The sequence below is a fragment of the Panthera uncia genome, chromosome D1 (assembly GCF_023721935.1).
Source record: "Panthera uncia isolate 11264 chromosome D1, Puncia_PCG_1.0, whole genome shotgun sequence".
Classification (NCBI taxonomy): domain Eukaryota; kingdom Metazoa; phylum Chordata; class Mammalia; order Carnivora; family Felidae; genus Panthera; species Panthera uncia.
In genome coordinates, this window is record NC_064808.1 from 896,217 (window position 1) to 921,029 (window position 24,813).

The window sequence follows — 24,813 nt, forward strand, 5'->3', positions numbered from 1 at the left end:
CGCCGCAGCTCCGGGTGCCGCCGCCCGCCCGGCCCCCCGCGGGCGCTGCCTGGCCATGGCCGCGGCCTCCTCCCCGCCCAGGCCCGACAAGAAGCGCTGGGGCTGCGGCCGCCTGCCCGGCTCCCGGCGGGGCAGCACGGGCCTGGCCAAGAAGTGTCCCTTCTCGTTAGAGCTGGCGGAGGGCGGCCCGGGGGGCGGCGCGCTCTACGCACCCATCGCGCCGCCGGGCGCCCCGGGGCCCGCGCCCCTCGCGTCCCCGGCCGCGCCCCCGACCGCCGCCGACCTTGCCCCGCGGCCGCCCGTGAGCCTCGACCCGCGCGTCTCCATCTACAGCGCGCGCCGCCCGCTCCTCGCGCGCACCCACATCCAGGGCCGCGTCTACAACTTCCTCGAGCGCCCCACCGGCTGGAAGTGCTTCGTGTACCACTTCGCAGTGTGAGTAGCGCCGCGGGCCTCGGCCGGCGGGCACCGGGGCTCCCCGCGGGCTGCGGAGGGGCGTGCGGGTCCCCCTGTCTCCTGCCACCTGCTGCCGCAGGGACGGTGCCAGCTGCGTGCGACCCAGAGCGGCCGGGAGGGAAGGGAGGGCTTCATGGGGAAAACGGCGACTCTGAGGAGCCCGTCCCTTGGACTTCAGGGACGTGTGGGTCTGACCCTGTGGGGTGGGAAGCTTCCTGCTGGCTCTGCCCAGGCGTGTGGGGGGGAGGTGGCCCGAGCCCAGCAGTTGGCTCCGTGCCTCCCTGGAAGGACGGTCCAGGTGTTAATCCTTCTGGGAAAGACCGCGGGCCGGGGCGCTTGCCCTTGGGTGCAGAGGAGAGAATTCCTCGGGGTCCCCGGGACCCAAGATGCGGGAGCCCCCAGGAGGGGAGGGGCCCAACTCCTGCTGGTCCAGCAGCGTCTCAGACCCTCCCAGTTCAAGGCAGTCCACGTGTGGTGGTGGTGGGGTCTCCCGGCCAGGGGTGCAGGGCTGCCTCCCAGGGTGACAGGCAGCAGGGTGTCCCTGAGGGGTCCCCCTGGCCGCGGGGAGGGCCCAAACCCCCTTCAGAGATGCGAGCTGGTGAAGCAGCCTGGAGGAGGAGGGGAGGGGCGGGGCGGGAATGTTCCCCGGGGTTCCAGCCCTCAATCAGAGGAGGCCGGCACCGGGGAACGCAGGGCCCTACAGGCGGCACCTGGCCCTGCTGTGAGCCAGGTGCTTCTGATTCACGCTGTGGCGTGCCTGTGTGGGGCAGGGCCCTCCCTTCTCGGGGGTGGGGGCACAAGGAAGTTCCCTCCTCGGGGCCACCCTCCTCGCTGCCTGCCTGGAGCCCTCCCCTGCTGTTGCCTGGTCCTACTTCCTGGCTGTTCAGCCGGCCGCTGCTTGGTATGGTGCCAGCCTCGGGCCCGTGAGCCTTCACGGGGGTTGGGGGGGGGGGGCTCTGCCGGGGGGCACGTGGGTTAGCCTCCCTCTAGTGACAGGTGCTCGTCTCAGCAGCCTTGGCTGGCCTGTGGCCGGTAGAGACCTGGTTGGGGGGGGGGGGGCGGGCGTCGGGCCCTTCATTCTCCCGCCGAGAGACCCCCGGGCCCCAGGGGTGCAGCAGGAACTAGGCTCCCGCTGGCTTGGAGCATCCTGTGGGGAAGGTGAGGCAGGGTGGGGGTGGGGCGGCCTCAGCTTCGCACTCCGGCTCCTCTGTGAGTGCAGGTGGTACCTGGGCTGCTGCCGACCCCACCGAGGGTCTTGTCGGCTGACAAGTCTCCGGGACGGTGTCCCCAGAGGCGTGGGAGCCTCTTCCCCACCCCGCCCCCACCTCCCAAAGAGTCAGAGGGTGCCCGAACCGTGTCGGTGGCCCGTCTGTGGGAGAGAGTGAGTGGCCCTGCCCGTGGTTGCAGCAGTGGCTTGTTTGGGGCTTAGGGAACGTTCGTGTGCGTCCACCCCGAGGGACCCCACGAGTCAGACACCGGCTGTGGGTGCCACGGTTCCCACGGGCTGCCTGTCTCCTGGCCCTGACCTGAGGCGCCCAGGGGTGGGATGGACCCCACAGCCAGGCCCCGGAGAAAACCCTGCCCTGCAGCCTCTCGGTCCCGGAGCCCCACGTGCCAGCTCCCAGCAAAGGCAGGGAGGCACGCCCGGGGGTCTTCCCGGTGGCGTGGCAGTGCCTCCGTGCCCCTGGAGTGCTGCCAGGACTAGGGGCCTCCGGGAGACCCCCGATTCGCATCCTGGGGATGCAGGCCTGGGGGCGCACGTCCCCCGGGCTCCCTGGCCGTGCCGTGTGGAGGAAGAGGGCTCGCCGCGCCCCAGAGGAAGTCTCTGCTTACACTTGTGTTTTCTTCCTGATTCTGATTGTTTAGCCCTCGGAAGTGTGCTCAGCACAGCGCCTTTGCCCGGCCTCTCCGGGAGCTGGCGGGCAGGGGTGGCTGCTGGGGATGGTGGCTGAGTGGCTTCCCCACGGGGCGGGCCAGGAAGGGATGCTCCTGGAGTGGCTGTGTGACCTTGGGTCAGTCATTTCCTGCTCTGGGCCCTGCCCTGGAGGAGGCATGCCGTGGCCCTGGGGGGGTGGGGAGGGTGGACCCCCGCTGCGGCTCCCCACCCCCACGTGGGCCAGGGCTGGAGGTGACCCTGGCCGGGCAGGGCGTGTGGCTTGTCTGGGGCCTGGGAAGCTTGCCTCCGTCACCCCCGGTGTCTCCAGGAGGTCAGCAGGCCCTGGTCACTCTCCGAATTGGCCAGTGACTTGAGGGGACCTGGCCTTCGAGCTGGGATTGCAGCAGGGGCCTGGGGCTGGGGGGCCTGAGCCCAGACAGAGCCCCGTGAGAGGGGGGCACGGCGTCCGCTCCGGTCCCGGTGCGGCTGGAAGGAGTGGCCGAGATGGCGGCAGAGAAAGCCCTGGCCTTGCTGGGCTAGCTCGCGCAAGGGCAGGACGACGCCACAGCGGCCGGGCTCGGTTTCCTGGCCTCGAAGGGCCGGGGCCCCGGGCGGGCGGGCGGGCGGGCGGCTGTGGGAGCCACTGTCCCGGCGGTTCCCGCGAGCCTGGGCACACTCTTCCGGGGGCCGCTGGGGAAATTAGCCAGGATATCCTGTCCCCCCGCCCCTCCCTTTTCGGGGAACCCCTGCTCCGGCCAGCCCCGAGGAGAGCGGCCTTTCCTGTGTGCCCCCGGCCTTCCCTGGGCCACTGGGGTCAGGGAGCAGGACTCTGTCTGCTTGGGCTTCCTGCCCTCTGGCCCCCCGGCCTTCCGAGGCCCTTTGCACCCCCACCGCGTGGCGGCTTCCAGTCTGCCGAAGGCGCGGGGTTCCCGGTCTCCCCGCTGATGGGCCACAGTGGAGCCAGCTGGGCAGGGGAGAGGTTTCCCTAGCCACCCTACCCTGGGTGCTGGGCCGGGCCCCCACCTCCCTCTGTAGACCCCCAGGGGTCCGTGTCCTTCCCCTGAGTGGTGAGCCTCCGGGAACCCCACCTCCCCTCTTCCTCCCTCTTCCTCCCTCTTCCTCCTCCTTCGTCCTCTCCCCTCTCCCCTCTCCCCTCCAGCTCTGGGAGCTGCAGGGTGATGTGTGCTGAGTCTTGTCCCTTCCCGCCTCCTACCCTCCCACCACGGTGGCTGCCTGATCCTGGGCCAGCCCGCTCCCGGGTGCCGGCCAGGTGCACAGCGCCCCCCACAGGCAGCATCGACTCTGGCTGCCCTGACGTTGAGAGCAGGTGCGGCCGAGAGGTTTGAGGGAGGGCCTCAGGGCGCGTGGAGGGGGTCCTGGCTCTCAGACTCCGCGGGGTGCTCCTGTCCCCGTCCCCCTGCCACCCTGCCTTTCCTGGGCTCCCAAGGAGGCTTTGGCAACACCTCACGGCGAGTGTGTGTTAATCATTGACGTGCTGGAAGTCGGCCCGGCGGTTTCTTGGGCTGTGGGGGGGGGCGGGGTACCGAGGACAGCTGTCAGGCCTCTTCCCACCGCCCCTTTGAGCCTCCCCGACGCGTTCCTCTGCCCCAGTGCTTGGTGAAGCTGGGAATTCCTTTTAGTGCCTTGCCCCATGTCTCCTTCTCTGGGGCCTGGTCCTCTGGTCGTGGCCCGGCTCAGTTGGGGATCCCAGGCCACGAGCCCGAGATGGGGGGCAGGCGGGGAGGCCTGTCTGGAGGCCACGAGGAAGGTGGGAGGAGAAGAGGGACGGTCCAGGGGTGGATGAATTTGGAGCCCGGGCCGGAAGGACCTCCAAGCACATGCCAAGGTCCGGGGGTCCGGAGGCCACGGGGCTCGGGATGCGGGGAGCGTGGCCGGGGGGGCGGGGATGGGGCCTCACGTCTGAGCACGTCCGTGGCTGGGCAGTCTTGCCAGGTTCCTTCGCTCTCTGTGCGTCCCCTCCTCTGTGGCGGCCTCGATGGGCTGCTGGCACCACTCGGGAGCATTGCTCAGACGAGAGAGAATGTTCTCCTGGGCCTGGCCCCGAGTCGGTGGCTCCCTGTGGGCTCTGCCTGTCCCTCTGCGGGTGCCAGGGTGCTCTAGGAGGGACCCCTTTGCACTCGCCGCCCCCACACACTGGACCTTAACATGCAACAGGGTGTCACAGGGGCTGGGCGAGGGCTGGGGGGCTGTCCTGGGGAGGACGGACGTGAGGCGTCTCGGGGCTGCTGGGTGCCCGTGGGATAACCTGCCTGTGACTGGGGCGGTGGGGGGTGGGACACCGGGGTCCCGGGGCCTGGCTGTGTGTGGTAGGAGTGCTGGCATGGGCACACGGGTGCTCTCGTTTGGGTTGAAAGGTTACATCACCGCCCTGAACCCCGAGACCGGCAAATGGGGCTGTATTTAGAGAGAGGGCCTCTGAAGAGGTGGTTAAGGTGACACGGGGTCACCGGGGTGGGTCCTGATCCCGTGTGACCGCGGTCCTTGTAAGAAGACGGGATCGGGACCCAGACACGCACAGAGGACACGGGGAGAGGACGGCCATTCGCACACAAGGAGAGAGGCCTCGGGGGGACCCGGCCCTGCCCACGCCTGGACCTCGGGCTCGGGCCTCCAGGACCAGGGGACGGGACAGTGACTGTGGTTTAAGCTGCCCTTTCCGTGGTGCTCTGTCGCGGCCACCGCAGGGAACTCCCGTGCCTCCCTGCCCGGCAGGGCTGCGCTGCCCGTGGTCAGGGTGACTGGGGCCCAGGAGCCGGCAGGTCCCTGCTGTGTGCCATCCAGGAAACGGGAAGCAGCTGCAGAGCGAGCAACCGGTCACGTGGAGCTAAGCAGCTGAGGGCCTGGAGTGCCGCGTCCACCAGGGATCCGGGGTCCAGCCGGGCACCTGGTGTGCTGCTTCCCAGGGACTTGAGTGCCCGGAATCTCCCTCCTGTTGCAAGAGCCGGTTCCCAGGTTCACTGCTCTGGTGCTGGGCCTCTTTGCTGGCACGCACGGGGGGCGGCCAGGCCCTCGTGCCCCGGGGAAGCCGCCGAAGGCAGGTGTGGTCCGGCAGGCGTGGGGCCCGAGGGTCCCGGTTCACCAGCTCCCTGGTGACAGGCCGTGCTGCCCTGGGAGCACGTTCTGGATGGCGAGGCGCGGACGCGCGGGTCCTGTGCCGGGGTGGCCGCTCGGGGAAGCCCCCTGGCCCTTCTCAGACCCACGTTCGGAACCAGCTTTTGGCCGGCATGGGCGTGGCGTGTGGCCCGAGAGCCTGTGCTCTGGCAGGGGTGACGTGGCCGGGACGAGCTCACGTCTGGCTGCTGGGAAGCGGGAGACGGTATCCGAGGACAGCTGTCTGCGAGGACCCAGGGGGGCATCATGTGGGCCCCGAGGTGACGCCACACAGAAGCTTCTGGAAGCTCCTGTGCCCCCGGCCGCTGCGGCTGGAGGAGAAGTGAGAATTTCCGCACCCCTTGAGCTCAGACCCCATGGATCTGGAGGGTCAGCTGGGTCTGGGCTCCCTCTCTGCGGGGAAACCACTGAGTGTGGAGGAGGCCCCGGGTCCCCAGGGCACCTCGGGCGACCGTCCACACCTCCTCCACCAGCGAGGGCCACCACTTTCTGTCCCGAGGCCTCCCCAGGGGCTGTGAGCAAGCCCAGATGTCATGAGGGCAGGGTGGTCCTGGCTGGCAGCAGGTGTGGGGGCTCGGTGACCACCAGGGACACTACGTGACCCGAGCCCCAGGAGCCATCTTTACGTGAGACCTTCCAACCTGTGAGGGGACCCGCCCTCTGCGCTGGTTGTCCTTTGCCGTGGAGCCCGGGAGACGCGGGCCCTTCTCTGAGCCCGTGTGGGCACCCGCTGTGGTGACCGTGCTGGGGCACAGGGGCCTGGCTCCCCTCCCTGCCCCCTGCCCTCCCCCCACCCCCACCATAGGAGTGGAGGTGATGAATGGTGCTGGGTACAAACCCCGGGGCTCAGAGAGGGCAGGTGATGTGCCCAAGGCCACACAGCCAGGCGTGCCCAGGGCCGTTTGGCTGGAAAGCCCGCAGCGCCCCTTGCGATCTGGGCCGGAGCCCGGGCAGCCCTGCGGAGGCCCCGTGGGGCAGTGGGGAGTGTGGTGTTGACCCGTTCGTTCGTCAGGGACGGAGAGGGGCGGTGGCACCGGGCACGTGGGAGCCAGGCCCAGCCTGGAGGTGCCGCTGGCCGGTGAGCTGACCGTCAGCGCGTCCTAGGTCTGCCCACCCTGGGTCGGGGGGTGGTGATGGGCCTTCAGAGGCCTCTGCCTTAGAGCTCTGCCTCCCAGAACCGCAGGCCGCTCCTCCCCGCGGAGCCGACTGCCTTCTGCCACCTCTACCCCCGAGCTGGGACCCCGGTGGCTCAGCAGCTCTCGGGTGTTAGAAGATCTGAGTGGGTGATGCTGATGGGGGGGGGGGGGGGCTGCTGCCCGGGTCCTCCCCCTCCTGGCACCCCGCAGGGCAGGCGCTCACGACAGGGTCACCTGGCATCCGGCCTCAGCAGCCGGGGCCCCGAGAGGCCTGGGCCGAGGCGCTAGGCCTGTTGCCCAGCAGCTCCAAGCCCACGGACAGGCCGGGCCTGATGATATGTGTCTGCGGGTATTTTTATCCAGCGGCATTCCTGAGCTTGGGAAAGCGGTGTGCCCGAGAGCCCTGCAGGCCCCGAGGTGTGTGGGAGGCCGTGGGGGCTGCTTTTCGGAGCACTTTCCTCAGGGACTTCTCTGTGCCCGGCAGCCCTGGCTGGGGGTGGGCTCGGAGCGGCTGGGGGCGACGGCCCAGGGCCACGCAGCACCTGACGGCGGGCGAGGCCCCGGTGTCTGACCCCTCCCTGCCGCCACCCGCCCTGATCTGCGGAGCTGGCCCGGCCCGGGGCAGAACTCTCTGAATGGGCCCCCTGATCTGCGTGCCCGTCCACCCCGCCTGGGGCCTGGGTCGGAGGGCCCGCCCCTGCCCACCCGGGACTCTGGACCTGCCTTTACTGTTCAGCCACTTGCAGATGGGGAAACTGAGGACTGGCCCCTTGGCTCACGCAGCCCCTGGAAACCTATTCCACGTCCGCCTGGAAGTTTGTGGCACGTGAACGTCCTCGATCAGGGCGAAGCCCCTTTGCCGGCACCGTGCCCGGTGCGCGCCCGGGGGCACCCGTATGCCCGCCGGCCCTCACCCCCAGGCTGTAGAGGCTCCCGCTCCACAAAGCACCTGGCGGCCGCCTCTTAGATGCTCCCAACAGTGGCTCCTCTGCCTCTTCCCGCTGGATTGGCCACCAAGTGCCGCACGGAGGTCTACGGGGAGACTGAACACAGCAACTACGGCCAGGCCGGCCGGACAGGAGCCCTCCCTGCAGCCCCGGAGACGGCCGGCCACACCGGGACTCCCACCCCACCCAGTCCCGCGGGGGGCTGCGCCTTTACCTGTAGGATGAGAGGGTGAACAGGAGGAACCCCGACCCGGGGGACAGGCCCTCGCCTCCCAGAAGTGTCCCCCGTGGCAGGGGGTGCAGCAGGGGGCCCCTGGGGGAGCCCAGGAGAGCTTCAGGGGGTGCCCGGGGAACCACGCGCTTCGAACGTTTGATGTGGATAGGTCTTGTGGTGACTTTCTGCCCCATGACGTCTCCAGTGGGTCCCTTGTAAAAGTCACATCTGCATTCTTGGCTAGGACGGCTCAACAGATCATAAACCGTAAAGCTCGGGTAATTAAGACGGCGTGGTACCGGCACGTGGACAGGCGGATGGACCGTGGAACAGAATGGAAAATCCGCGTATGGACTCAACCGCGTGTGGACGCATGGCCGAAAATCTAGTTGGCGCGTCAGGCCAGTGGGGGAACCCTGCGGTGCGGGGGAGGGGAGGGCCCCGAGGAAGAGGGCCGGGCTGGACCGCGGGTCACGCCGCGGCAGGTGGATTCCACGTGGGCTGAAGGCAGCCCGGGGGCTCCTGTGCGGCTCTAGCACGTTAAGACGAAGGGCGCAGGTGTGAGAAAAAACCTTTCTGCGACACCAGCACCATAAGAACAGGACAAAACCTGGAGAGAGGTTGTGTCTTATCACAGAGGCTCGATCTCTCTGGTAGGGAGGGAACTCCTACAAATAAGCAAAACGCCACTGACCCCGCGGAAGGTGAGTGAGAGGTGAGCACAGCTCAAGGGGTCCTAAGAGAGGAGGTACGAGCCCACTGGGGGTCGGAGTGGCACAGACACCGCCAGGTCCCATTGGACAGGCAGGAACCGCCAGCCTGTGTAGACACCCTCGCTGGCGGCTGGTGAGGCAGAGAGCACTGCAGGCAGAGCACTGCAGGCAGGACAGCCTGCCGGATGGTAGGCTCTGTGGGGACGGGGGTGTGCGTGCGTGTCCTCCCTGCCCCAGCAGCCCCGTGTCCTGGAGTCTATCTCAAAAATGTTGGCCACAAAACCCCCCAACACGACCCAACAGGAAAATCTGCGCGCACGAGGCTGTCTGTTGAAGAGCTCCTCAGAACAGCAAAAAAAGACGGAACTTCCGGCGGCCGTGGTGGGGACCGGCTGGGTCTGCCCCGTGCAGGGCCTTGTGCAGGTGTGGGAAAGGGACCTGTGATCCCTGCACACTCTCAGGGAGTGATTGCCAAGGGTAAAAGTCTAACAAGCCACTGGGCACCTAGTAGAGGGAGAGTCACAGGCGGCCGCGTGCTTGCTTTATGTTAGAAAAGTGAAGGCAGCGGGACAACCCAAAGCTTCTACAGAGTCTCCTCCAGGGAGCAGGAGGGGCCCACAGAACCCGCGCAGCTCTGTGGGTACTTTGTTGTGCAGACCTGGCCTGGAGACCACGTCGCTCTGCGATTTTCAGTGTCCCGGCACGCTTTGATGACCCTCACCTGATTAGTCCCAGGCCTTCGCACGGGGTCCGCGGGTGAAGCACATGAGCAATTACGTCGGCGTCCTCGAGAGCTGAGACTCCTGGCAGGAGGAAAAGTCCAACGTAGGTTGGTGAAGCGAAAACCCTCCCACCTGCACCTGGAAGTGTCAGGTGTTCATGATGATTCTGTTGAAGAAAATGCTTTTCTGTTTGCTGGAAAGGGCCAGAAGGGAGGAGCGCCCCCTTAGCCGTGAGCACCCCCAGCCCGCAGAGCGTGGCCTCTCTGCACCGTCTTCCCTGGACGATCCCAGCCATCTGGGCCTGGGGCAGGAGTGGTGGTGGTGGAGCCCATGCTGGAAGCAGGACGGCCATCAGAGGCCACCAGGGCCGCATCACCAGGCCTTGGTGACAGCTTGAAGGTGTGCTCCCCGCTGGAGGTGTGGCAGGTGCGGGGGGACGCTGCGTGGACCGAAATGCACCAGGAGGACTTCGCACCCTGGAGCTCACCTGCCGGTCAGGGGCTAAGCCGGCAGGTCCCTGTGGAGACGGCTCGTCATCTTGTACCCTGACGAATGTGACTCGGGGAAACCCAAGAGCCGGTGAGGTCCTGCCTCTTCGGGGTCCTGCCTGCGGCCTGAGCAGGTGGCCCGGGGTCTTGAGGCCATGGGTCTGGCACCGAGCGTCGCGGCAGATCCAGACGTGTGCCCGCCCGTGACGCTTTCTCGCCAGTGTAGACGGGTGAGCGAGTAGGACGAAGCCTCTAGGTCCACATGCGAGCCGAGTGGAGGCACCAGGGCCCCAAGAGCACAGTAAATGACACACGGGCGCCCCTGCAAAATCCCACCGGGGGGACCCTCTCTGCAGGCCAGACGCCCCATTCTGTCCACAAATAAGAGACCAAGAAATAAGAGGGAACGGGACCCTTCGGAGAGGATCGTGCAGGGACGGACCGCGATGTGTGACCTCACCCGGGCCCTGAGTAAACCCCGTCCCCTCCGGTGGGACGCGTGCCTGTTCCCGTGGACACTCCCAGCCCCCTGCTGTCCTGTCGCCGCTGCCTCCTGGTGCGCCGGCCCCGTCGGGAAGGTGTGGGGCTGTGGGGACCCTTTCGCGAGTGGCTCCCTCACGTCCCTGGGCCAGGGGTCCCTGGGGTAGGAGGTCTGCGTCCACACACGGCTCCCAACTCCCTGCGGCCCCTCAGCTGTTTGCCGGGAGACCCAGGCTTCCTTGCTGTCCAGTGGCAGGGACTCGTGGCCTCTCATAGCTGCACCGTGGTGCCTGCTGCCGTGTCAGGGGCTCGCGCGGCAGGCCTGGGCCTGGGGACGGAGACGCACATGACAAGGAGTCAGAGCAGGCCTCCTGGAGATGTGCGGTGGGGAGAGGGTGGTGGGAGACCCGGCGTGCTGGGGTGGGTGGGCTCTGGGGTCTGGGCAGGTGAGCTGGAGGCGTTGGTGGGGGCCGTGAACACAGGCGGAGTTGGCCGGGCTCACCTGAGGGCCACGGGAGGCCACGGCCACATGTGTGTCTCTAAAAGGCCACCTGCCCTCGTGGCTGTCGAGCTGTCCAGCTTGGGCCTCGCCCCGGAACCCCAGACCCGTGTCCTGCCTGGCTCATGTATCACAATGTTGACAGGTCCCAGATGGCACACGGTGCCCTCCCGCGACGCCCCGTCTGCCCCCTGGCTGTGCGGGTGCTGGATGGCACACACGTGTGTCCCCTCCGTACAGACCGCAGCATCTTTCTGCAGTGCCCGGGACTTTCTCAACAGGTTGCAGACTGTTTGGACGCGGAATTAGCCTGTGGTTCACGTTTAAGGCGATCTCCGAGGCTCTCAGCGCCGGGCTGCAGCGCCGGGCGCAGTGGTCTCCCAGGGCGCCTCCCGGAGGGTGTCTCTGCACCTGGGACCTCGGGGGTGGGTGGGTGGGTGGCCTGCGGTGTGAGGGGGCGCGCATCATACCGCTGTTCGCAGCGCAGATGTTCACAGGCTGGGAAGCACGTGGGAGATTCGAGGCCGGTCGCAAACGAGCCGGCGAAACGCTCAGATGTCCGCACCGGGGCTGAGTCGCTGTCCTTTTGTCCACGGTGTCCCCCGTGCTTAGAACGCGGGGGGGGGGGCAGGAGACAGGCATGCGGCTGGTGTGTGAGCACGTGACAGTCTGATGTGCTGTGCAGTGTCCCTCACGGCGGCGGGCCGGCCCCTGTCTGAGCTCTCAGCTCTGGGGCACAAGTGCTCACAACCCTCCTGATGTGAGGGCGCACCTGCCGTGGGGTAAGCCCGGGTGCGGGGCCCAGCAAGGAGCGGGGGCCCCTGAGGGATGGGAGGGTGAATCCAGGGGCGGACAGACGGAGAGACGGCGGGCGGCTGGACAGATGGGCGGACGGGTGGGTGAATGGATATCTGGGCAGACGGATGTACAAATGGACAGACAGGTGCAGGCGTCTGCTGTCCCGAGAGGGTCTGTAGGTGGATGTGGCCTTGGCCAGCCTTGTGCCCCCTGTGGTTGGGGTAGATTGATGCCCCGTCGGCCGTCCTGGGCCACTTTAGCCACGGTCCGGGACGCGGAAGGTGGTAGAACGTCCTTGGTCCTGGGAGGACACGAGCTCCACGGCCCCTTCACGACCCCTGGGCCCGTGGCTGTTTTTGTGGACGTTGCTGTGGGAGCCACGGGAAGCCAGCTGGTGGCCCAGATTCCAGATAAATGGGCATGTGGGTGGGCAGCTGTCCCTGGGGCCACCTGGCACCGTGCATGAGTGTGGGTGGTCGGTGGGGTCAGCGTTGGGCTGTGATCTCTGGTGCTGAGTCCTGACTTGCCTCCTCCTCCTGACTGGCCTCATCCTGAGCTGAGCACCTGCCATGGGGCTCCCTGCAAAGGCCTCAGTTTCTAGAACGTACTTCCTGCTTCCTCTTCCTCAGAGCAGAATCAGCTCTGATCGGGGAGGCCGCTGTCACAGCCCCATCAGGTCCCACGAAGGCCCCCTGGTACCAGCGGTGAGCCGGTGCTCACGCACGCGACCATCCGTGCCCTGGGTGTCGCGGGGCTTAGGACCCAGTGACCCCACCCGAGAACCACATGGCTCAGGGTGGCCCGAGGGCAAGGGGACAAGTAGGGCCGGTGGGAGGGTGGCCCCTGCTTGGAGCGGCGGCTGCAGTGGTCAGAGGCACCCAGAGGTGGAGGGGACACCGAGGCCTGCCCAGGGGTCGTGTTTCTTCCCAGTGTGTCCAGCAGCCACGCAGCGTCTTTGGAGCGAGGGTCCCGACCTGGTCTGAGCCTCTCCAGCTGCTGAGGAGGGGGCGGGGGCAGGAGAGCAGAGGGCAGGGGGCCTTGGGGGCAGGGGTGGGAGAGCAGAGGGCAGGGGGCCTTAGGAGATGTGGGGAGTGGGGCAGATTCCAGGAGGCCCCGGTTTGCATGTGACCCCAGTGGGGAGTCCTGACATTGTCTGCTCTTGGCTCATCCCTGACCGGCTGTGTGCCCTTGGGTGACCAGTTGACCTCCCTGTGTCCCTGGAGGACCCATCATTCCTCACCGGGCAAGGGATGAAATGGGGGGCTCTGAAAAGCCCCTGCGGTCCCTGGAGGTGAGTCCCTGTGTTTCCCCCTGGATCGGGGCCCGCTCAAGGTCCTGGCGTGCAGCTCCCTGGAGACACAGCACCTCCCGGGCAGCCCTGGAATGTTCTGGCTGCCCTTGGCATGAAGGGGGATGGGCAGGCTGGGGGCTCTGCAGGCTGGTTGGCCTTGTCCCCAGGGGTAGGCCCCGCCTCCCCGCTCTTATCAGGCCTCTGCCAGGCGCCCGGAGCATCCACAGGCCTTTCCAGCCTCTTCTGGGGCAGGGGTGGGGTGTGGGGTGGCAGTCTTTGTCCCCACTCCCCCACCCCATGCCCAGACAGCGCAAGCACTCGGAGCTCCGGGAGCGGCCAGCCGAGGTCTGAACCGGGTTTGAAAGACCCAAGGCTCAGAGCGGGGGCCTCCCTGCTTCCTGAGACCCCAGGACGTTGCCTGGGAGGGGTCTGTGGGTGCCTGGCTGCCACTCAGCGGCTGCAGGCGTCCTTCCCCACGGGCGGCCACGTGCCCAGGAATTGCTCGGCAAACCCATCACAGGGAACACGGGAGCCGGCACCCGAGGGGCCCTGTGTCCCGGGGCCTCCTTGCTGGGCGCTAGAGTTGGTCTATTAAAGGCGGGCCCGGGACAACGGGCCCCGTCTCTGCAGCGGGATGGACCGAGTCTGGGTAGGGCAGGGGCAGGACACCTTGGGACAAGTAGAACGTGGCCTGGGCTTGACCCACGCGGGAAGGCGGTGCTCTCTTGACAGCAGATGGCGGGCAGGGCTGCGTGGGTGGATCGTGAGGGGTTCCTCGTGGCCACCCTGGGCGTGGATCCTCGGTCCAGGTCTGCCTCAGCGAATTTTCTACTTTGAGAGCATTGGTTGTTTAAAAAACCAAGTAGGTTGCTAGAATAGGCAGCGAGAAGGCCCCCGGAGTGTTTTCTGGCTCTCCCGGGTCAGGTTGAGCAAGATACGGGGCCAGGAGGGTGACCTGGGGCCGTGCACTGGTGGGCGCGGAGCATCGCCTGCCGATTGGGCCCCAGACAGGCCTGGGTCCTGCCTTTGGGGAGCCTGGGGGGTTGGCAGTTGGATGGGGCGGGCCAGGCTGCTGCAGAGGGGGCCCCAACCTCTCTCGTGGGGTCGGAAGCCCACGGCCCATGTTGGGGGCCCTGCTCAGCCCAGGTCTGGAGTGGGCTTCCTGCTGAGTGAAAGGACATTCTGGCTGACCCCTCGCAGGTGGGCTCGACATGGAGGTTGGACACCCGTCTGGGTTGGGGTGGGGGGGTTGTGCCCAGAGATGAAGGGAGCCGGCTCCATGGCGGGGGGAGGGAAAGGGGGCCTGGGTGGCAGGCTCATGGCCAGCGCTGTGGCCCTTCCCTATGGGACAGACCTGTGAGGCCCAGGGCTGGGGTTGGGACACCGTGATGGTGGGGGGGGCGGGGGGGCGGTTGCCGTGTGTCCAGCCACAGGGCCCGAGACCGCCTGGCCAGTTGGGTAGGGGTGGGCACCTGTCTCCTCTGCTGGCCATCAAAGCGGGTCACGGCCTGAGAGGGCACAGACACTACTCAGTGTCACACAACTGGCGGGTGGCAGGCTGGCATCGGACCCCATCACGTGACTCTGTCCGGCGTCCCCCTGACTTGTTCTGCACAGCGTCTTACCCCACGCCAGCCCCTCGCTCTGGTCCTGCTCACGGCACGGGCGCTGGACAAGCGGTCCCCGGGGGGCCGTGGGCTGGGGGCATGCTGGGTGTTGGGGCCCGACTGGAGTCCCTCCCCAGGCCGGGGGAGACCTCTCCCTCCCACCTGGATGTCCCCAGGGTAGCTCACACTGAGCCAGGGACACTCTTGGCAGGTGCCCAGCCTCTTCTTGGGGAGACTGGCCCAGCCTGCCAGGGGGCGGGGCAGGGCGGTGGGGACAGAGATGCAGGGGACCTGCCGGCTCAGCGATCTGCCTCCCAGTGCTGTGCTCCTCTGGGGAACTTGCCAGCCGGTGGCGTCTGAACTGGGGAGAGGCTTTGGGAGGGGGTGGCTGTGGGGCAGAGACCAACATGCACCCCTGATGCTTATCGTGTGGGTCGGGACAGCGTGCCATCGGGTCTGGAGGCTGGGTGGTCCCTGGAAGGACGAAACAGCCTAGCTCCTCACCAGCTGTGCCTCCCGGAAGCTGGGAAGGTCACTGTCGGCCTGGCATGCCATGGCAGGGGCTGAGCGCTGCTGAGCAGGTCTGGATCCGGATGGTTCCTGGTGGCACATGCCTGCCTTGTAACCTGACTCGTCCTTGGGGGAGCCGGTGACTGCCTCGGCTTGTCTCCCGGTGGGGAGGCGGGGAGGGCACCGACACCAGCCGTCTAGAGGTGCCCCAGGCCATCAGGAACGCGTTTGACTTTTCCAGAGGTGTCTGCTCAGGCCAAATCACCTGCAAGCCTGGACAGTGACCTTCCTTGTTAAGGAGATGGAGAAGCACTGTGGCCGTGCTGCCCCACACGGCGGCCTGGGGAGCCCAGGCCAGGTTGGAGAAGGGGCCTCCTGCCGCCCGCTGGTGGGGAGCACCCTCCCTCCCGCCCCAGCACCCCCTCCGTACCCCGTGGTTCCCTGGTGCCCTTCCCGCTTGCAGGAGGAGGGCTCACCAGGTGAGAGTCACGGAGGAAACGGAGGGCTGGGGTCTTCCTTCCCGGTCCTGGGGCTGCTGTCTGCAGAGGGCTGAAGGTCTGGCCAGTGTTGCCCGTGTGGTGGTTGCGGCCTCCCTGCTCGGCTCCGCTTGTCCTGGAGTGGGAGTGACGATGGCGTCACGGACGCCTGCCTGGCCTCGGGGGTGCTGGCCTTGCCCGGGGAGATGGGGTCCCCAGGAGCCAGAAAGTCCTTTGGGGACCTTACTACTGTCAGATGTCCCCTGCGGCTGGGCCGCGGGAATGCCGGTCAGCGTTGCCTAGGGGCTCCTGCCAGGTGGGCGTGGGGAGAGAGGCTTCCTGCCCTCGGGGTGGGGGGGCCGGGGGGGCCCTGCGCCCCAGCCCCGGCAGCCCTCTGGCCTGGGGCTTGCGTGACCTCGAGGCCTCAGCTGTCTTATCCAGAGACAGCGATCGCGATCGTTTTCGGTTTAGGGGGCAGGGCTCCCCCACCTCCGCACTGTTGACGTTTGCTCCGGACGGTCCTGGGGTTGGGGGGCTGCTGTGGGCTGTGGTGTCAGCCCCCCTGTGGCCTCGGTACCCACCACTCGCAGTTAGTGTCTTCCTCCGAGCTGTGGCAATAGAACCTTCTCCAAACGTTACCCAATGTCCCTGGCGGGCAGAGCGTGGGGTTGAGAACCTGGGCTTGGGCAGTAAGTGGGGGGGGGGGTGGGGGGGGTGGAAGAGGTGAGCACCCTCAGGCCGCGAGAGCACCTGGCGGGGAGAAGCCCCAGCCTGACCCAGGCTGCCCCTGTGGGTGGCCCTGCTGGGCACAGCGGCTACCGTCAGGGGGAAGGCCGTGGTCAGCTGGGAGGATGGGCCCAGGGCAGTCAGCTGAGCCGGCGGCCTGTTCCCCTGGCTCTCCGAGGCTGGTGGGGCTACTGCCTTCTGTGGGTGCCGCCACCCCAGGAGAGGCCCCTGGTGCTCCCGGGAGAAGAGGGAAGGGGCGAGATGCGGCCGTTTGGGAGCTCTCGGCCCGTGGGGACCGCTGACCAAAGGCTGAGTGGCCCCTGCACCGTGCCTAGCTCAGGACCCAGCGACATCCAGGTCAGACCCCCCGGTCTTACTGAGTTGATGCCCCCGGTCGTCGGCCCATTCTGAAGCCTCCAGGGGGTCCCAGCCCTGGGGTGGGACTTGGGTATGTGCCTGGCCCAGGACCTGCCCGCCTGGGCCTTGGTCCTCCCAGCCCTGCCCCCCCCCGGGCCTTGGTCCTCCCAGCCCTGCCCCCCCGGGCCTTGGTCCTCCCAGCCCTGCCCCCCCGGGCTTGGTCCTCCCAGCCCCGCCCCCCCGGGCCCCGGCCCCCTTCCTTGCTGGTGTTCTGTGTCTATGGTTTCGTGCCACGGGGGGCCCAACTCATCTGTCCACGCTGGGGGACGGGCCTGTGTCCGGGAGCGCCCAGCAGGCAGGGGGCCCCCGAGGACCCGTGCCGATACCCCACGCATCCTGCCCCGGGCCCCACGGCCCGCCGGCACCCTCTGCGCCCAGTCTGCCAGGCGGAGACCGGGGGGCCTGCTGAGATTAGGCTCCGTGGTCTGCAAGGCTCAGGGGGCCGAGGGGCCCCGCCCACGTGTTCTGGACAGGTCACGGGGGGTGGGATCACCCTGTTCCCGCACTGTTCACTGCCCGCCTGCCCGGGGACCTGCCCCGCCCCCAACCCCGGGGCCAGGGCCCAGTCACGGTACTGAGCAAGACCTAGTTGGGGCCCTGTGCATATGCAGGGTGCTCAGGGGTATAGGAGCCCGAGGTGGGCTCTCATGGGAGGCTGGGCTTGAGTGGGACGCTTCAGATAGAGGCAGGAGGGGGGCCTCCTCAGGGGGCTGAGGGGCCAAGTTGCGGCTGAGAGGCAGGCAGGGTCGGTCAGCGGGCCTGCGGAATGGGTATCCTGGGGGGTGGGGGTGGGGAGGCCCCTGCAGGGCCGGTGGGTTCGTCCCCCCATGGCTCCCGGGGGCGGGGCTGAGCTGTGGGTACCCCCGTGGCGCCCCAGTGCCCGGCAGGAGGTGGGTACCCTGGAGAGGTCAGGGCTGGCCCCGTGTCTGCTCTGCCTGCTCCCACCCCTCGGCCTGGGTCAGCAGGGCCAGGGTGTTCTCGCAGAGGATGTGGTGTGGCCACGAGGGTCAGCTGAGGAGCCACGGGAAGGCAGATACGGCCTCAGGAAGTGGCTCTTGGACACGGGGTCTGCGGAGCCATTGAGATCACATCGAGGTGTAGGGGGCAGGGGAAGCCGGCCTCAGAACCGTGGGGGACAGAGTGATACGGGCAAATGGTCCCTTGCACTCGGCCTGGTAATAACCTTTCTTGTGCACGGACCCCCCCCTTAGCAAGGCTTTCTTCAGAGCGGCTGGATGGGTGTGCGGGGGTGAGGCGTTGGGCCCATCTAACAGGTGTGGAGGGGTGAGGTGTCGTGGTCCTGGAGTTGGACCACCTGGCAGGCACGCGGGGGTGAAGTGTCGTCCCGGGGTTGGGCCCGTCTGGCAGGTGCGCAGGGGCTCCCTGCCGCAGTTGGGTTGGCGCGTCCCTGTGGCTGACACGCTGAGCGTCTTTCCGGGTGTCGTTTGCCGTCCGCGTCTCTCCCGTGTCTCTACTTTCCTCTGTCGGGAGCACATGGGTGGTCTGTCTCCCAATGGCGAGCTTGGGTTGCGTTCTGGACGCGAGTCCCCCGTCACCGCCGTGCCGGGCAAAGACTGCACTTGGTGGGCCCGTCTCCCGCCCGGAGCCGTCTGGCGGGGGCGACAAGTTTGAACTCTGGGTGAAGTCTGAGAAACCCCCGAGCAGCCTGAGGCCCACATCTGCGCTTTCTTCCAGACCTTGGCGGTTTCGGCTGCGGCTTTAGGCCGGGGCCCGTGTGGACTCCGTTTCCGTGTCGGGTGTGAGCTGTGGCCTGAGGCTTCTTGTGAACGCGAGTCCCCGAATGTCTGTCCGCCCCTGCCCTCAGGGGCACAGCCCTCACAGCGACCACAGCACCGGGGACAGGGTCCTGGAGCCCCTGGTACGAACAAGCCTTGACTCCCTCTGCGCACCTGTGGGTCACTGGAGGGTCAGCAGACCCAGCAGAAATCTCCGTGTCGCTCTATACACCATGAGCCCCCAGGACTTGGAGGGCCCGGTGGCCCTGATGGTCCTGGCCCTGGGTTTTGACCATGGCAACACCGTGGCTGTGTGTGTGTGTGTGTGTGTGTGTCCCTTATCACACGGGGCAGCCTGTGCATCCGGGGTTAGCCGCCTGCACGCAGAGAGGGAACGTTGAGGGCTCTGGCCTGGGGCTCGGGGTGCCGGCCTCTGCCCCTGATGGAGGGGAGGCTGTCGTGCTGTGGGTCCCTGTGATGTGTGGGTGGGGGTGGCCAGCTCAGGTTCCTGCCTGCCGCGTGAGCTTGGCCAGGTCGCTCACCGGGCCCCTTCCCTGTCTGGGGTACCCAGGAGACCGGGCCTCTCCTGCCACGTCCCCCGCTTGTTCGAGGAGCACATGTGATAGTGCTCTGTGTACCCTTTCCACACCGTCCTCAAGGGCATTGGGAGGACACCTGACATTCCCGGGGCCGCTGTGGGGCGACAGGACTCCCAGCTCTGGGCCAGGACTCGACCCTGGGCTCCTCTGACCCCACAGCCCCCCCCCCCCCCCCAACACCCCAGGGTACCCAGATGGCCATGAAGAGAGGGCCTCTTGATGAGGGGGTGGGTGTGGGCTGGGGCGGGGATGACTTTGGGGGAAGAGCTTCCTGCCCCTCCCCCCAGTCTTGGCCCCTGGTGGGGAGCACCTTCCAGGCGGAGTGGGCACAGAGTCCCAGGCGTCTCAAGCCCCCCGTTTGCCCCAGGGGAGGCTCCCACCTGTGGGTTTGACTCTGGAATGTTCCGTGTGTGGCTGAGGGAGTGGCTGGTGTGGGCCAAGGAGAGCAGGCAACATGTTGGGGGCAGGCCGGGGCAATTCTTTCATTTTTCTCCAGTATTTGTACAGTAACCAGCAAACGGGGACGGAATTTGGGAGCCCGTGGCGTCCGGGACTCAGAGAGGGTTGGGGGCCTCATCAGGGAGGGAGCCTGGGTGGGGTGGCGAGGTGTCCTGGCAAGGGCGCCGGGGACAGGGCTGGGGAGGGGTCTGTGCCGGGGGCCCCAAGAGGCAGGGCCGTTTCCCATCGGGTCTGGACTTGTGTCCCTAGTGGTGGCAAGGTGCCTGGCGTGGGACGGATGGTTGGTTGGGACGAGCCGGCGTGCGTGGCCTGGTGTCGCTCTGAACCCATCGAGAGCCTTCAGATTCCTGAGGCCCTGATGCCAGGGAGGGCCAAGGGACCAGCTTGCCAAGATGCCCCTCGCCTGGCGGGCGTCACCCGAGAGCCCTCTGGCAGGGCAGGGTGACCTGCCCCCGGGAAGCCTGGGGAGAGCAGCACCTTCGTGTCTCCTGGACTGGACGTCCTCCTGCCCCAAACCTGCCAGGGGGTGGGGTGGGCGGCCAGGGTCACAGGGCAGTGGCTGCACCTAGTGCTCTTGGCTTGGGCGTGGTAGGCACCGGCACCCCCTGATCGGGAGCCCCCGTCACCTTGTCTGTGGGACGCGCCCCACCCTGCGGCTGAGCAAAGGAGGCTCCCGGGGCCAGGTCCCAGAGCACCGCCAGAGGTCGGGGCGTCTGTTTGCCTGGTGGGGGTGCCCTCGGGGAGGCCGGGCAGCCAGGCTGAGGTCTCTGGACCTTCCGTGACGCGACGGATGCGCCTGCTGGCGGCTCTGCCCCTGCCCTGACAAAAGGCGCCGGCTTCAGGTGTGAGGGGGGCGGGGCGGCCGGAGACACGCTCCTGGGACGGAGGGGCTCTTCCCAGCCCGTGCTGGCGGCTCCCTGCAGCTGCTGGGGCTCAGGTTCGCTATGAGGAAGGAGGTGCTGGCGGGAGGGCCATCATGGCCCCGGTGGATCGTTCTCCATCACGGCGGTGGTGGTCAGCCTGGCCGCGCGTGGACCCCAGACGAGTGCCGGGCACTTATGTGGACTCCCCACCCGGAGCCTCCCCACGGCCCCACACGAGCCTTGTCACAGACGCGGAAAGCCAGGCCCGGGCGCCCCGGCTGGCTGGCGAGGGGCAGAGCCAGATGGGAACCCGGGTTTGGACCTCAGAGGCGGCCTCCATATATGTGTGTGCTTCAGAACGCGTTTATTGTGGTCACCCAAAATGGGCCATCCTGGCATACAGCCCGGTGTTCCGAATTCCCCAGCGTCTCCGTCGCCCGCACAGGAAACCCCTAACCCGGCAACAGCGAGCCTTCTCCCCGGGGCCCCGGGCGGCCCCCGCTCGCTGTCTGTCCCTCTGGACTGGCCTGTTCCGGGCACTTGGCGTGAGTGGAACCGTGCAGGGCGTGGCCCCGGCTGCCTCCACTTACCATCGTGTTTCCAGCTTCAGCCGGCCGTGACAGGTGTCTGCCCGTCAGGGCTGTTCAAGCTGCGTGGTGTTCCGTTGTGAGGACGGGAGAGGTTTTGTGGACGTGTCCTTCCGTCCGCGGGCGCTTGGGCTGCCGTGAGTACAGCGGCGCTGAACGTGCGTGTTTCTCTTTCTTTGGCGTCTACACCCGGGGGGCGGGCTTGCCGGGTCACGTGGCTGCTGGGCCAAGCTGCCCGTCGGGCCCCGCCCACAGCAGTGCCCCGCCCACAGCTTCCACTTTGGGGGGGCCGCCCCCAGTGGGTCTTGGTTTCGGGTGGTCTGGCTCCCCCCAGCCCCTGCGGCCGGCCCTCGGACTCCCACTCTCAGGCCCCGGCTGGAGTCCCTTCTGCCGTCCCCTCCTCGCCCACCTGGACCCCATCGTGCTGGTCGCCCAGGCTCTCCCGGGACCCGTCCCCACCCTGCCTGGAGAGCCTACACTTCCATCCGTGAAACTGCTCTTGGGCCTTCCTGTTTGTGGTGTCCGTGGATGTCAGGCCCCCAGTGTCCACCTGTGATGAGGTGCAGCCCCCGAAGGCCCCCGAAGGCCGAGTCCAGGAGAGAATGTGTTCCAGACCTAGACCTGGGGAGGAGCCAGCCTCCTGGAAGACAGCAGGAGACCCCGCCCCCTCCGCCTCCCCTCCCCCAGGGGGGGAGAGCAGCCCCCCCCTCCGGCCTCCCACAGCTGGGGGGCAGGAGCCCTGAACTTCAGAATCCCTCACCGGCAGCCCCACGTCCTTCCTCCCCTCCCCTCCCAGCGGGGCTGGGTGCCCCTAGAGGTCCTCACAGGGCACAGGGTGCCCGTCCTTCCTGACTCAGCTCGCGCTCTCTGCTGGTTCTCCCGCAGCATCACCTCTGCCCCAGACAGAGCACAACTGAACCTGCACCCCCTTCCCCAGCTCTGCGGCCCCCACCCCCCACCCCCACCCCAGACTGGCTTTTCTCCCCTGCCCCAAAGGGCCAGACATCTCTGTGCATATAAACCGTGCTGAGAGCCGCTTCCTAAAGGCCTGCATTTTAGAATGGATTGAGAACAAACTCAAATATATGCTGCCTATAAAAACATCACGGAGCCAGGAGTGGCGTCGTGGAAATAAAAGAACGGCTGAAGGTTTTCAAGTAACTGCACCAGGAGAGAACAGAGGCACAGCCTGCATCTGGCACAGAGAGTTGGGGCGAAGAGGGTCGTTTCCGTTGCTGGTATATGGTTCAATCACTGGACGCACGGGTTGTGCCCCGTGAGCAAGAGATCTGCCCTTCACAACGTTCCCGGGACAGCCACAAAAGCGGATTTTATGCCAAAGCCAGGATAGGTTCTGACTTGTAAACTTGCGTTCCAACGGATCGGAGAAACTTCGCGAGACGGTCGCTTATTTGGGAAAAGACATTAAGTCAGAGCCCAGCCAGTAGGAGGTGTCTCAGTAAATACGGAACAAGCCGGAAAGGCCACCGAGGGGCCCCGGGAGGTATGATGCGTGCAGGGTGACACGCGATCGGGACCCTCCACGAGGCGGCCCCGGGGGCTGCGAGCCCGGTCACGGCACAGCCTCCGTTCTGTGTGCTTGAACGTTTCCGAGTGCAGGGTGGGGAGCACGAGAGAGAAGGCGTTTCTCTCCTGGGGAGCCTGTGGCCGGGCGACCTACGCCTCCAGGCCCTTCCCGTCCAGGACGACACCGTGGCCACCAAGCGGCCACCCGCTTCCACTGGGAGCCCAGTGCTGACCTCCAGGCCTGGCGAGGACCCCCAAAGAGGCGACTACAGACCGGCCCTGGGCACAGGCGGAGGTGGAGAATTTGGCTTAAAACAACAGCACGCTAAATCCCGAAGTGCGGAAGGAGAGGCCATCACACAACGTGCGGGCGATGCGAGGAGCTCAGGCGAGAAGGCCGGGAAGGTTGGCTCCCTGTGGTCGGTCATCGGTGGGGACCCCACCCTGGTGGGCAAAGCCAGAGCAACGGGAGGGCTCGGTACCCGGCCTCAAAGCATCTCCCTCGGTGGTGACGAGCAGAAGATTCGTCCTTGCGGGATGAAACGTGCTGGTGCCACCGTGCCCGACTGATCACAGTTAACATCCTCAGGAGGGGCCAGACCGACCACAGGAGCCCCCAAGTGGACGTCCTCAGCCAGCCCAGTTCTCGCCAAAGACCCAGAACCTGAACCTGAGACACATCAGGTGGACCGGGGTGAAGGGCACTCTGCGCAGTAGCTGGCCTGAACTCTTTGCAAATGTCAAGGTCAAGAAACCATAGGGAGAAGCTACAGAAGCGTTCAGATTACAGGAGCGTGAGTTACGACAGGATGGGGCCCGGCCGCGGGGCGCTGGCCCACGGGGCTGAGCGGTGGCGTGTGTGTGGCCTGTTCCCCGATTCTCACGCCGGTCCTGTGGTTACCGACCGGAACGTCCTTGTTCCTGAGATACGGGCAAGGAAGTATTTGGCAGAAAGCAGACCTACCCCCAGATGCTTCCGGAAAACCTGACGGAGGGAAGGAGGAGGCGGGGGAGAGGGAGGGCGCAGGGCAGGAAAAGGGGCGGCGTGAGCGCTGGTGAATCTGGGCCAAGGGTATTTGGGGGTTTCTCATGCGGTTCTATCCTGTAAGTTTGCGATTAAACCGTATAAGTAAAGAGTTACCAGAAATTACCACAACCACCCTGGGTTTCTCTCCTGACCACGGGCGTGGGCGGCTTACTCTTCCGAAATGTGCTGATAGGACACGTTGAGTCACTGGCGCTCGTCGAAAGCACGTGATCATTTCAGCGGCGGCTGGAAAGCTTCTGGTTATCTCCTCAAAAACATAAGGACGCGTTTTTCTAGAATATCGCCTTTTCTGATCACAAAACTCAGACGCGTTGAACGTAGACCATTCCGAAATTTGAACGAAGTCATTACAATTGCTTATCGAACCCTCACCCGGCGACGCCTGCTGTGGACTCCCTCCCAGTCCTTCCCCAGCTCGGTGGGTGTGCGTGCGTGCGTGTGTGTGTGTGCCCACGTGCGCTCTTGGGGTGCGTGAAAGAGTGTGTGCCTGTGGTGCGTCCATGGTGAGTGGAAGGGCCCCGGCCAGCTCGCCCCCTGAGCTGTGTGGCCGCGGGCCGTTTGCTGTTTGTGCCTCAGTTTCTTCCTCCACGAAATGGGGATGAGGCAGGCCTTTGCCCTACGTGGCTGCTGGAGGCGAGGCAGCCTCTTTGGAACACGCTCCGATTCGCGGCAGCTCAGAGGAGGCCCTCGGCACCTGTCACCACGCGTATCTGCACGTGTGTGTTTCCGTAAATATCTGATAAAATGGGGACGATGCGAAACCACTCGTTGCTGATCTTGCTTCACTTGACTCGGGGCAAGTGTTTCCCACGTTCTTCTTTCACACGTGACGTTTCAAGGCTGCCTACCGGTTCTGCTGGGGGACCCAACGTAACGGATCCTGCCTCCTGTCCCCCCGTTGACGGCCGGCTGATTTCCCACTTTACTCTTCTAAGATTGTGATGCACATCCTTGGACGTTCATTTTTGCCCGGAACCTGGATTATTTCCTCGCAGGAGATTCCCCGGCGGGATCAAAGGGTTCCCACGTTTTTATGGCTCTGACACCTTCCTCCAAACGGCCTTCCGGGAAGCTTTTCCTAATTTAACCTCCCTCCCTGAGGCTGGACGGCCCTGGGGTTTTTTTCTACCCTCTCTAAAGCCGGGTATTATCGTAAAAGCACTTTGCCCTTTTGAGGAGGCAAAAATAGCATGTTGTTGTTTGTAGCGGGGGGAGCGCCGCTCATATGTTAGTGGTTGAGTCAGCCGCCCGCGGTGCACCTGTGATGCACGGGGCTGACTTCCAGGTTCCAGGTTCCAGGTTCACTGAGTTAGTGAGACGGGATCGCTGTCCTCCAGGACATGACGCCCCAGAGAGTAGACAGGGACTCAGGAAAACAACAAGGGCATGAGGTGGCAAGAGCTTGAGAAGGCGTGAAGCGGGGAACGGGGCAGAGAGCACGGTGGCTCTGGTGCCCTTTCCTGGGGGTGGTCCGGGGCAGCCCCTCAGACTGGGTGGTGGTTGAGC

The 24,813-nt window shown here is 66.4% G+C and overlaps 1 protein-coding gene across 1 annotated transcript in view; it reads left to right on the plus strand.

Moving 5' to 3' along the window:
* The first annotated feature begins 6 nt into the window (after positions 1-6).
* KCNQ1 (potassium voltage-gated channel subfamily Q member 1) overlaps positions 7-24,813 on the plus strand; it is a 316,316-nt gene continuing 291,509 nt past the window's right edge. Inside the window, exon 1 of the mRNA XM_049615425.1 lies at positions 7-435. Coding sequence (XP_049471382.1) covers positions 56-435 — 380 coding nt within the window. The 5' untranslated portion in view covers positions 7-55. The remainder of the gene's footprint in view (positions 436-24,813) is intronic.